The sequence below is a fragment of the Pavona decussata genome, unplaced genomic scaffold (genome assembly GCF_977016875.1).
Source record: "Pavona decussata unplaced genomic scaffold, jaPavDecu1.1 SCAFFOLD_96, whole genome shotgun sequence".
NCBI classification, from domain to species: Eukaryota; Metazoa; Cnidaria; class Anthozoa; order Scleractinia; family Agariciidae; genus Pavona; species Pavona decussata.
The window spans coordinates 1,887,061-1,899,401 of NW_028145513.1; the positions used below are offsets into that span (position 1 = coordinate 1,887,061).

Below are 12,341 nucleotides of genomic sequence, written 5' to 3' on the forward strand. Positions count from 1 at the left end.
TATTATAACAAGTTTCCATTTAATTTAGCATGGTTAATAGTCGCCATTTAAGGCCACATACAGTTTTGTTTTTAACCTTTTTGGTCATGTACACGAACAAATGTAAAGTTGTAGTGTTCTGTATTTTCAAACTATGTCAGTGATTTTCTTTATGTTGGATAGCATTTTGCGAGTCATATTTTCTCGTGAGTTTCAAGCAAAGTTTTATATCCTAATTTGCATAATTAAGAAATACTAGTATTTGGAAGCACTTCCAGGATCTTGAAACCATCTGGCTGTAAAATTTTGTTTTATAATAAGTAAGCCCAAATCTTTGTCTTTTCATAACTATGACGTCATTTCCATATGAAGTCCCACTTTTGGGTTACATGTATTTTTGTACACCTATTGTTCCTGGTCTCTTTTTCCAGCCGTAAAGGTGGGTTGGGAAAAGTTCATGCTATTACTACTTGAAACAAAAGGCAGTCTATGAAGTCCTGCATGTGGCTTCTCTTTATTTTTGTAGAATATTGCAGCAAAAAAGCAATGTTAAAATGTTAAAATTCAGAGGGGTAAATGAAAAGCTCTGGTCAGTGCTAAAATTATACAGCACAATTTGATCATGTTGTCAAATGGGCAAGACACACAGATAAACAGACAATAAGCTTTCTTGATTGAAAAATTTATTCAGACAGACCTGTGTTCACACCTGAAAAGCACATTCATTTAATTTTCGCCTCGAGTGAAGCTACGTGAAGGCGACCAATCCAAGCGAACTGCGAGTCACTAATATAAAAGCACAATTTCTCCTTTTTCGAAAATTTCACGAAATCTATTTGAATATGACAAATCCACCAATTTAACATAAAGCACAGTAAAATTCACATTTAAACCTGTAGTATTTTATAAAGTGGATAATAAATTATTATTGTGTGGAAACATTGATTTATTAGCAATAATATTTTAGTATAAGGAAGACTTGTGCTTGTCAACCAATCGTAGTATTCGGCCTTGCATATTTAAATTTTAAGCTTAAGTGTTGTGATGAGTTACTAAACTTGTTAAAATGGTGCATTTTTTCAAAAAATTCAACTTTGGCGCACTAAGGGACTGGAAACTAAGGAGAAAAACATTTAGAGCCCAAATGGAAAGATTTTTCAAGTGACTGGACAAAGTGTAATTCACATGCAAGATTTCAAGTTTATCTATTCTGTGACTAATCTTAGTACTTAAGGAGACAGCAACTTAATGCTCAGCCTGGTAGTTGACTGTCAAAGTACCCATCAAAGGCAAATACAGAGAAGAAAAATTTGTGTGTAACATGTAGAATATATCAAAAATCACCCAAAAGAAACACTGCAAAATATAACAAACTTACTGTTGTTTTCAACTCATTTTGAAGATCTTTCTTTGCTTTATTTTGTTCATCCAAATCCTTTTCCAAGGAAGTAATCTTTTCACAATTCTTTTGGAGTTCCTTTTCTCTAATGCTGGTCTCGGCTGACTTTTCCTCCAGTTTACCAGACAGTGTTGCCTCTAGCTCTCTGATCTTGCTATGAGATTCTGTCAGAGCTGTTTGCAGACTACACAGTTGTACGGTAGACTCTGACACTTCACTTTCTAATTCAGCCACCTTGGATAAAGCTGTCCTCTTTCCATCCTACCAAAACAAAGTATTAAGAATAATAAAGTTAACAAGTACACAAAGTTAAATTGCCCGCCTCCCAAACAAAGAAAAATACAAATCAACCTAGGTTGAAATCATTTTAACCTGGGATTCATTTTAACCTACAACAGTTTCACCAACCATAATCTTTAATGAAAAGTTCTTGTCTGGGTTCAAGTGACCCTGAATAAGGTCATTGTAAGAAAATGAAAGGGAATCTCTTCAAAGATCAATATGTGGCTGTTACATTTAATGTAGGTTTAATTTGCCTGCTTTATTGACTACCTTTGTGCATTTATGAAAAAGTTGCAAAGCTGGGGGTAACTTCGATAGGTGTATGTTACATGTTAGTGGGGTTGCAAATTTGTAGGAAGGTTATTTTCCAAGTGATAAAGGGGGATTTTTTACAGGTATCTCTCTAGCGATCACACAAGTTTTGTGTATAACTATTTATGTGTTATAGACCAAGCGTTAGTGAAGCTCAAGTCCTCCAGGTAGCTTTCAAACTATGATCTGTAGCAAAGTCAGCGACCAAGAAAATGCTAAACATGCAGTCCAAGAGAAACTTTTAGAAGCAAATAACCGATATATTGCTCTAGAGTTCTAATTCTGTCTATAGTAAGCAGTGCAAAACAACACAAAATCATTGTAAATAAAAGGCAGTCTATGACTGCATGTGGCTACTGCCTTATTTTTGTAGAATATTGCAGTCTATTGCAGTATAAAAGCAATGTTATATAAAATTCAGAGGGGTGCCAGAATGTGCAGCGTAATTTGATCGTTTGTTTACACTTTAATACACAGGGGACAGCGATAGATATGGTTTGGCTCTCTCGTGGTTTACATCGCTGGTTACATAAGATCGCATGGTCACAAGAAATTCCGTGAATCAAGACACACAGGTAAACAAACAATAAGCTTTTTTAATTGAAAAATTTATTCAGACAGACCTGTGTTCACGCCTAAAAAGCAAATTCGTACAATTTTCGCCTCGAGTGTAGCTACGTGAAGCGATCCAAGCGAATTGCGAGTCACTATTGTAAAGTACAATTTCTTGACTGTATTAATAAAACTGAATACGTTTTTCAAAAATTTCGCCAAAGCTATTTAAAAAATGGCAAATCCATCAATTTAACATAAAGCACGGTAAAATTCACATTCAAACCTGTAGTATTTGGTAAAGTGGATTTCCAGCAGCACACAAAAATTTCCAAGAACGTCTACAGCTCAAGTGATGATTTGCAGATCTTGCTTTGCGATCGCACATGTTTCGCCTTGACACACTCTCGAGCAGGAATTTTTTCGCTATGAACTCACTGATTTCCTCTTTTTAAGCAGCTGAGTGTTCTTTAGAAGTTGTTCTTGTGATTTACAGTATATTGAAAACCTGTGTTTTCCTTCCAAGAACCACAAACTGCCACCTTGAAAATCCAAGCGTGAGAGATCCGGCAGCCATATTGATTGAAAAAAGGATCTTCGGTACGAATAAAGCCGACTGAGATCTTGTAACCTGTCATGGTGAGCTTTCGGCATTCCGAACCTTGACGGAAAATGGACTCAATTTGCGATCGCACATGTTTTCGCCTTCACACAATCTTGAACAGGTATTTCTTCGCTATGAACTCACTGACTTTTTAAGCAGCCGAGTGTTCCTTAGAAGTTGTTCTTTTGATTTACAGTATTGAAAACCTGTGTTTTCCTTTCAAGAACCACAAACCGCCCCCTTGGTGAGCATGAGAGACCCGGCAGCCATTTTGAATCTTCCGTACAAATAAAGCCGACTCAGATCTCGTAACCTGTCGTGGTGAACCGTCGGCATTCTGAACCTTTACGGAAAATGGACTTGGACTTAACTCATGCATGTTATGTATGTGTAGGATTTTGGTGGTTGACTACCAAGGGGAGAAATGGGACAAGGTGGTTGACAGGCAGTTTGCTACAAAGGATTCATACAGCTCAATGGGCAATTTCTTGTTGTGTTGGAGTTGATTCATAAGTCATGAATTTAAAAATTATATTTATTTAACAATATCAGTGCCAACATATTGTGATACTACAATGAAAATTAATAAATAAAAAATTAAGTCAGCAAAATGGTCTTTTTTAATCCACCTTCCTTGGCCCTTAATCAAAAACGACAGTCTTTGGCCAAAAATCAGCTGATATAAGTTCTTTTATACTCTGTCTTACCTGCTCCTCCTCAAGTCCTTTTCTAAGTGTCAAGAGTGAAGCCACCTTCTCTTTCAGTTCAATCTCAAGAGTTTCAATTTCCTTCTGCTCAATCTGAGGAAGAAGAATAAAGATTTAGGTAAAATTGAAAAACTGCTCCTTAACAAATTTGCAACTTCCAGAATGACATCAAGTAGCGTAACAGAAGGTTAGCAAAACAATATTACGCTATCTTTCTGACTAAAACTATTCATTCAGTTTATTCACTCTGGGAAAAAGGTTTTAAAAAATCTGTATGGGGTATCTGGGGCGGATCTAGGGGTGGTTCGGGTGGTTCGGTCGAACCCCCTAAACTGAACGTAAAAACGTATAAAAAAACCGGTGGTTAAAAAAAAGTGAACCAACTCAGCTAATAAATATATCTTTTGAAAATGATGCAGACATTTTCCCCAACATCCACTGTTTGCTGCGCATTGCATGCACTATTCCAGTGACTTCAGCTGACAACGAACGGGCAAACAGTACCTTAAAGCTGGTTAAAGGGTACCTGCGGACCACCATGACGACAGAAAGATTATCTGGCTTGGCGCTCATGAATATTCACCACAAGAAACCCGTGGATTATGATGCTGTTGACCAGAAATTTGCAGAACAGCAACCCCGCAGAATGTTGCTGGCTGATCCCATTTTTGAGGTATCATGAATTTTAATTTGAATGAATTTAAAATGTTTATCCGTCTCGATTATTGTCAGTGTTAAGAAAATCCATCCTTTAAACTACTGTAGTTAGCACAAAAATGGGGTGACTTTAGAGCAATTAAACCACTTCAAATTGCGCCTGAAAATCGCATTTCAGAGGCCCTAAAATTAATCAATTTTTACGGGGTGGTTTTGTTTATTCCAGCATTTTTCACCATTATCTCTGGCAAAATAAAACTGACACTTTGCCTTTTCTCTTAAAAGGTCATTGCTAATAGCAAAACATTCTAAATGTACATTGAGCTTCATGGGTGTCTCCGATTTTAAGATATTTATGTTTGAAAATAGTTAAAATAAAGCACAAATGAATGAAAAAGTTCCTAATTTACATAAATCGAGATATCTTTAAAATACCCCGACAGATTTTTCTGTTAAATTACAAGCGGTTAGAGTAAGAATTCTTTTCAATATTCACGCAAGTTTTAGGCTCAAGAACCGAAACCGGTGTTAGATAAGAAGGTTGAATCTTGGTCAAGTTTCAGTCATTATTCGCTTTCTTTGAACAAGAGTTTTACTTTGTTTGTCCCGGTCTATTCCACTGCTATTCACGTGCTGTGAATATTTATGATTAGATGAAGTCGTGCAAAAGGTAAAATTTACATAAATATATGCTCCTGCTTCTCAAGTCTTCCATTGTAAATTTTACCTTTTGCACGACTTCACATTATGGTAAATATTCAAAACATGTGAATCGCAGTGAAATAGACCGGGACAAACAAAATAAAATTATTCTTTGGAGAAAGCAAATAACGACTGAAACTTGACCAAGATTCAGCCTTCTTATCTAACACAAATTTCGGTTCCTGAGCCTAAAACTTGCGTAGATATCGAAAAGAATTCTTACTTTAACCGCTTGTAATTTAACAGAAAAATCTGTGGGGGCATTTTAAAGATATCTCGATTTATGCAAAGTAGGAACTTTTTCATTCATCTGCGCTTTATTTTCACAGTTCTTAAACATGAATATCTTAAAATCGGAGACATCCATGATGCTCAATATACATTTAGAATGTTTTGCTATCAGGAAAGACCCTTTGACAGAAAAGACACAGTGTCAAGTTTTATTTTGCCAGAAATAATGGTAAAAAATGCTGGAATAAACAAAACCACCCCGTAAAAATTGATTCATTATTTACTTGAAAACGCTCTTACAGATTTTTTTCTAATTTTGCCTACAAGTTGTCTAGATTGAGTAGTTTAAATCTCTAAAGTTTCGTCATAAAGTGTCTGACTAGATTTCGAGATAATCGACAATGTTTAAAATGAGAGGCTATGCGTTTCCGTTGCTATGGTAATAGCTGTTGCTTGGAAACCGATGAGAAAATTAACTTTGATCATATGTTGAAATGATGATGTAGTATGAAGGAGATCGAAGTTTATCTTGTATGCGAGATTGTAATTTCAAAACTTCCACCCTAAGTCCAAAAAAACTGCCTCGAGCCTCCTTAAGTGACCATCATGCAAAATTAAGAAATTAGTTTCCTTAATGATTTTAATTTACCTTCTCTTTAAAATAATAATCTAAAAAATATGAAATCCAAAGAAGACTTCAAATATTGGGTAAAATTGCATCAACTTTACCTCCTTCTTATCTATAAAAAAACATTCTCCAATGCTCTTTTTGTTAACAATTGCTGTATGGGGAAACCATCTATGTTCCCATGTATGTCCTCAAATTTTTTCTGTTTTACTTACTAATAGTCAACACTTGTACAGAATGGAGTGCTAGTTAAGAGAAGAAATTTTTATGCATTACTGAGATTAAAAAAAAAAACAGTTGAAAATAACTCATTACAAAGTTTACTAGATAAGTAATATCAGACTTGTCTTAAAGTGCAACTAACCCCCAATTTTTTTTTTCGCTTAACACATTCTCCTTATTGGCCTGATTATTTGTGCGAAAAAATTGTTGACATAGCTTTCCCCCCCTTTTTCATGGATTTTCAAATTTGGAAAATTTCATGCTTCTTTGACCAGTGCCTAGCGTAAAGGGAGAACGGGCCTAGCTAGTTTGGCTGTGATGAGCTATGACATCATTGAAGGACTTGGTGTGACATAATTACATTGTGTCAAAATCTTGACACTTTCCAAGATAAAAGGGAGATGAAATATGCAAAAGAAATATGTGGTTCGATCTAAGCGCTGACAAATGCTTGCAAAATAACTTGCGTTAATTCCTTTGGTGGCATCACAACATAAGTCGACCCAGGTCCCTAAATAGGTAGCGGCAGATCAAGAAAGTCAAACTGCAAAAGGCCGTAGAAACGCAAGGATTTATCAATCTTACAAATTTTTTTGGTACAAATTATCAGGGCAATTAGGAGAATATGTTTAGCGAAAAAAATATTGGGAGGTGGGGTTAGTTGCACTTTAATTGCTACTATAAATTTCTAACCAATAAGAAGAACTCATTCTCATGGACTGAGAAAAAATTGTTATTTTTCTGCATACCAAGTTCTAACATTCATGGAATATCTTACCCTCAGTTCATCACCAAGAGTTATCTCTTCTTCTTCTAACTTAAACTGCAAATCCTCAACTTTCCTGCAAAGACAATGAATTTACTGGAGTTAGGAACAAGAACACCTTTTCCTGGCTAACACGTAAATATAACATGTATGCATTTTGTCTACTAACCAAAGTTAATGGAAAAACAAATTAAAATCTTAATTTTGAAGATAAACAAAAACTGGAACATGAGGGATTACTTTACTCTTTCACCCTGAAGCTACAAGATTAGAGGCAATCCAGGGTCTGTGATGGGTCTGACAGAACAATTGCTGGTTGTGTTACATTTGCAAAATATTTTTGGGACGTTCTTAATTATTGACAAACTTACTTACGAGACAGTATTAATTCCATTTATTTCTACTTGACACTAATTTTTACTAGCTACTAGAAAGGCATTTGTTATACACTACGTGGAAATTCTGCTGCAATGAAGTTATAAACATTTTGAATGTTGAGATCTAATTAGCATATCATAAGCCTTGATGTCAGATAACCAAATGCATGTGCACAAGCACAAAAAGAAATGCTGCAGCTGTATTGTTCACTGTGAATGATTCCAATTATGTCGTTGTTCATCAAAGAGTAAAAGAAACAAAGCTTCACCATTTAAGGTATGAGACTAACACATGTACAAAGTCTGCTGGCTGCTTCAACTTTGTCCTATTCAGCATGACAGCATGTCAACCCCGTTCCCAGGGTCTCACCTCTTCATGTCCAAGGAAGCAAGAGAGGGGAGACCCTGGTAAGGGATGGTCATGTGTCTCCCAGAATCTGGGAGATTACAAATAAGTGACTGCTGGAAGGAGTGGTTGAGTGTCAGGTTGCTTATATTAAGTGTACCGGGGATGGGAACATATGCCCCAGTCAAGATCAACTTGCGATTTGCGCATGTTTCAAAGGTCAAGTCAAGTGGTCATTCAGAGACCCCTAAAAAGGTGTATAAAGGGACTGAATCTGTGACTGTGAGCTGCTGTCGATCTTGTTTATGATCGGATATGTTTTGCCTTCTTACAAAATCTCAAACAGGAATTTCTTCACTATGAAATCACTGATTTCCTCTTTTTAAGCAGCCGAGTGTTCCTTAGAAGTTGTTCTTTTGATTTACAGTATTGAAAACCTGTGTTTTCCTTCCAAGAACCACAAATTGCCACCTCGAAAATCCACACATGAAAGACATGGCAGCCATTTTGAATTGAATACAAGGATCTTCTGACGAATAAAGCTGACTGAGATCTCATCAACCTGTCGTTGTGAACTCAACCCAACTTCGGGTAAATGCCGCAATTCCGAAAGCTTCCGATTTACTGACTGATGCACAACACCGTAACATAGTAGCTACTGACCTTCCTAGGAGGCAGTAGCCACAAAAAGAGATTACAACCCCTTTAGCTCTTTTGATTTTATGGAGTTTGTAGAAGACATGAAATTGCTGTGCCTTCAACCTTGGTTGCAATGATACAGTTTGATTTGTTTACAACTCATAATAATAATTTCTGACAAATAAATCTTGACAAAGAAAAGCAAGCGGTGGATCCCTCCCTGGGTCTAATTTTTATCTGGGAGACACATGACCAGCCCCAATCAGAGTCTCCCCTCCCTCACTCACTGGGACGTGAAGAGCAGAGACCCTGGGAACGAGGTTGACAGCATGTCTGTTCTTTATCAAAGCTGAATCAATTTACAACAAGATTTCGGATTTTGGACAGATAAGACTTCTATCAAAGGTTTTTAACTGATTACTAATTAAATGGCATCCAAGAACACACTCCCATCCCACATGGTAAACAAAAGGAAGCTCAAACATGTTCAATACAAGAAGGGGAAAGTCAACCCCTGATAAAAATTGAACACAGGCACTTGGGAGTCCATCTCGATCTCAAATTTTGATGGCTTGTAAGACAGGTGATGCCCATGACCCAATTGGAATGGCATTCTCCTACATGTACGTCAAATGCAACTAGAAGTGGTTATACTTTAGAACACTGGTCATCGATAAATTTGGTTGTGCCTATAGTTTTCATTGTTCATCAAAAATGGGAAGAGCTCATTTCAGTAAGACAACCATTAGGTTGGACAAGACTATTAAAGGCTGGTGTACCTTCTCTCTTCATCTAACTGTGTCTGCAGCTCAGTTTTTTCTCTTTCTTTTGCTTCAACTACAATCCGTAAGTCTTCGATGGCTTTGTCTTTCTCAAGAAGAACCTATACAATAAAATTATAGACAATGAAATATTCAATCTAACTTTCAGACTTACATTCATACTAACTTTCGATAAACATGAAAGCAATCCATTTTGGAGAATTGATTTTATCAAAATAGGAAGAACCTATAGAAATTCAGTAGTATGCAAATTTTCAAGCCTACAGAAGTATATATCCCCAAAACAGGGGATTTCTAAAAAAGCCCTTCCATTTAAGCAAATGGCCTATGAATTCTCTTCCCTGGAATTGAAACATGTTTGACAGTTATGGCAAAATTATTTTACATAATAATTATACAGACTAGTACCTTAAGTGAGAGTGAAGCTCCCAAATAAGCCAAATGAAGTCTACAATATTCTGCCAGGATTGTTTTCATGGCATGTACATTGTAAGTAAACTGTTATGTGATGCAAGCGATAATTTCAAGAGGCAGCGTTTTAACTCCAGCTCAGTGCAACATTGAACTTCTTTTCTCTATTCTCTTCCTATCTTTCTTTTTAATAGTTTCATTCCTTTTTTTTTTTTAAATGTAAAGGGCAGAATGGTTTGAAACAAGTTCTATTACTTTATTCCATACAACTGCTTAATGTTTTGCTTTTCACCACTCATTGCTTTTTTTCATTTCTTTTTTTTGAAAAAAAAAAAAACTTCAAAAGAACTTTTGAGTCCAATAATTGCAAGCTAATTGATTTTGCTTCTCTGAAATAAAGTTGCTTCTCAATGAATTTACCTTTTTCCATAGTCTAGTACCAGGTAAATCGGTAGCCCAATTATGTAACCATGAAAAAATCACACACTTGCTAAAACGTACAATTTAAGGATGACAGCTTCTAATTCAGATATACTTTTCCACAGTTTATGACTATGCTGGAAAAGTACAACTTAGCAATTGCTGTTGGAATCCAAAAAGGAAAATTGGGGTAACTATGCATTTTTCAGCAGACACCTTCCTTGAAGAGCGACTCTCTCTAAGATCCTCACACTCAATTTTTAATCCAGAAAAATATTTCCTTATAAGTAAAGGTTTCAAAATACATAAGCAAGTGAAAATTACACCCATCCATTTGTTTAGTTCAAATTCATTATTATAAAATTAACTGTCAGAAATAGTTAGCTGAAGATTAACATAATAAATAATTACGTAATGTCACCCAAATAGTATGGCTCAAATTGAGTCCGATTGGACATTAAAAGATGGTATCAATATTATTTTTATTCTTTAATTAGCACCAGTTCATACACCAAACAATTGAACTTATTATAATTACACTTCTTAAGGAAGAAAAACTGTTTGTCAAGGTCTTTCGGGACTATTAATAGTGCTTGCAAGTTAAAGATGAACGGTTCTTGTGCTCAACTGCATCCTGTGTGTATATCCATCATGACTTGCATTGCACAAGTCACACTTTAAGTCTTAAGTCTTTGAGTCTTTATTAAATCAGCCACAAAAATTATGTGCCACTTAACAATCAATAATCAATCACACCCAGAGAGTGAGATTGGGCATCACCATATACACAAGGCGCCTCTGGCTACCGCTACAGTCCATATGTGATCTCACCCCACCCTCCCCAACACACACAAAGACCAGAACACAACACCGGGAACTACGTCCTCTACTCTCTACAAACAGTGAGTGGGTTCTTTAACGTCCCACAGAGTTATTATGAACAACGGTTGTGAGATGGGGCCTACAGGTTATTGTCCTTATCCGAGAAGACTAGAAAGTCTAACCATTTGCAGATGTCATTACAAAGGCAGCACTTTCTGCTCAGTTATTTGAAGACCCTGATCCACAGCACAACTTATCAATACAGTCAAACCTCGATTATCCGGACTTGTTGGGACTTAAGTAAATAGTCCTGATAATCAAGAGTCTAGATAATTGAAAAAATAAATATTAATGATACAGTAATGTAAACAAAGGAAATAAAGAAGACAGAATTTAATTGTGAATAGATCAGAATAATTGTATATATGTACAGCCTGTATGTATTTTAATACAAATGAAAAAGTTCTGCTGCTTGCTGATTCCAAATTCAAGTGCTAAATCTGTTCCTTTTTGTCCTTTCTCTAAATGTGACATTGCATAATTATTTATTATGTCAATTCTTTCTCTAAACGTGAACGGACCACTTTCATTTCCTACATGTAGACATGGCTGTGATTTGAGTTTAAGATTGATTTGTTCGCGTGTTTACATAACCCACACAGAATGAACTTATCAGGCATGACATTCCCTTTAAGTTAGCAACATAACAATTGAGCCAATCAGAATTCAGCTGAATGCATCAGAATATATTGTTTATCTCCTGCCTCTTGCACTGTTTAAAACAAAACAGATTAAACCCCCCGAGTTTAAACACACATTTGGAACAATTAATAAACTCTTTGTCGCTTCAACTTTTCAAGATCACATCTTATTAATATTCATGAAAAAAAAAAAAACAGGATCAGAGAAGCAAGTCCAGAAAATCAAAAAGTCTGGTCCGGATTATGGGGGTTCAACTGTACTACCATCACGATTTTTGTTGCTTCAAAGGCTGAAGACCAGCAACCAATACATACCCTTCTCAAACTCATTAATAATTCATGCAGTCAAAAGCCAATAAATGACCTCCATTTTGGTCAGGTGGATGAATCTTGATACCCCAATGAAACACCAGATGAAACACCACCAGGTTTTCATCTGAGATGAAACATGTTTTTCATCTGAGATCAAACATTTGCATTTTAATGAGATTAATTTCTTATTGTTTCATTTGAGAAGACATGTCAAAAACTCGGGCTTCGTGCTTTATCACGGGTTCCAAATACCTCGAAACAGATGAAAGCACGAGGCCGCAGGCCTCGTGCTTTCATCTGTTTCTCGGTATTTGGAACCCGTGATAAAGCACTCGCCCTCGTTTTTGACATATTACGTGAAGATAGTCCAACAGTTAGAACAGTCCTGCTCATTCAAGGCCAGGATTTGGCAGACTAACTATGCAAACAACTTAAAGACGACCCACACAGTTATCCAACCTGTTTTTGTTAGGAACAAGATCCAGCAGCG

The 12,341-nt window shown here is 36.1% G+C and overlaps 1 protein-coding gene across 4 annotated transcripts in view; it reads right to left on the reverse strand.

Moving 5' to 3' along the window:
• LOC146472898 (CAP-Gly domain-containing linker protein 1-like) overlaps positions 1 to 12,341 on the reverse strand; it is a 129,900-nt gene that overhangs the window by 81,919 nt on the left and 35,640 nt on the right. For all 4 annotated transcript variants that reach the window (XM_085119133.1, XM_085119132.1, XM_085119131.1 and 1 more), the window contains 4 exons: positions 9,183 to 9,286; positions 7,054 to 7,117; positions 3,836 to 3,928; positions 1,358 to 1,639 (listed from right to left, as the gene is read on the reverse strand). In XM_085119133.1, coding sequence (XP_084975259.1) covers positions 1,358 to 1,639; positions 3,836 to 3,928; positions 7,054 to 7,117; positions 9,183 to 9,286 — 543 coding nt within the window. The remainder of the gene's footprint in view (positions 1 to 1,357; positions 1,640 to 3,835; positions 3,929 to 7,053; positions 7,118 to 9,182; positions 9,287 to 12,341) is intronic.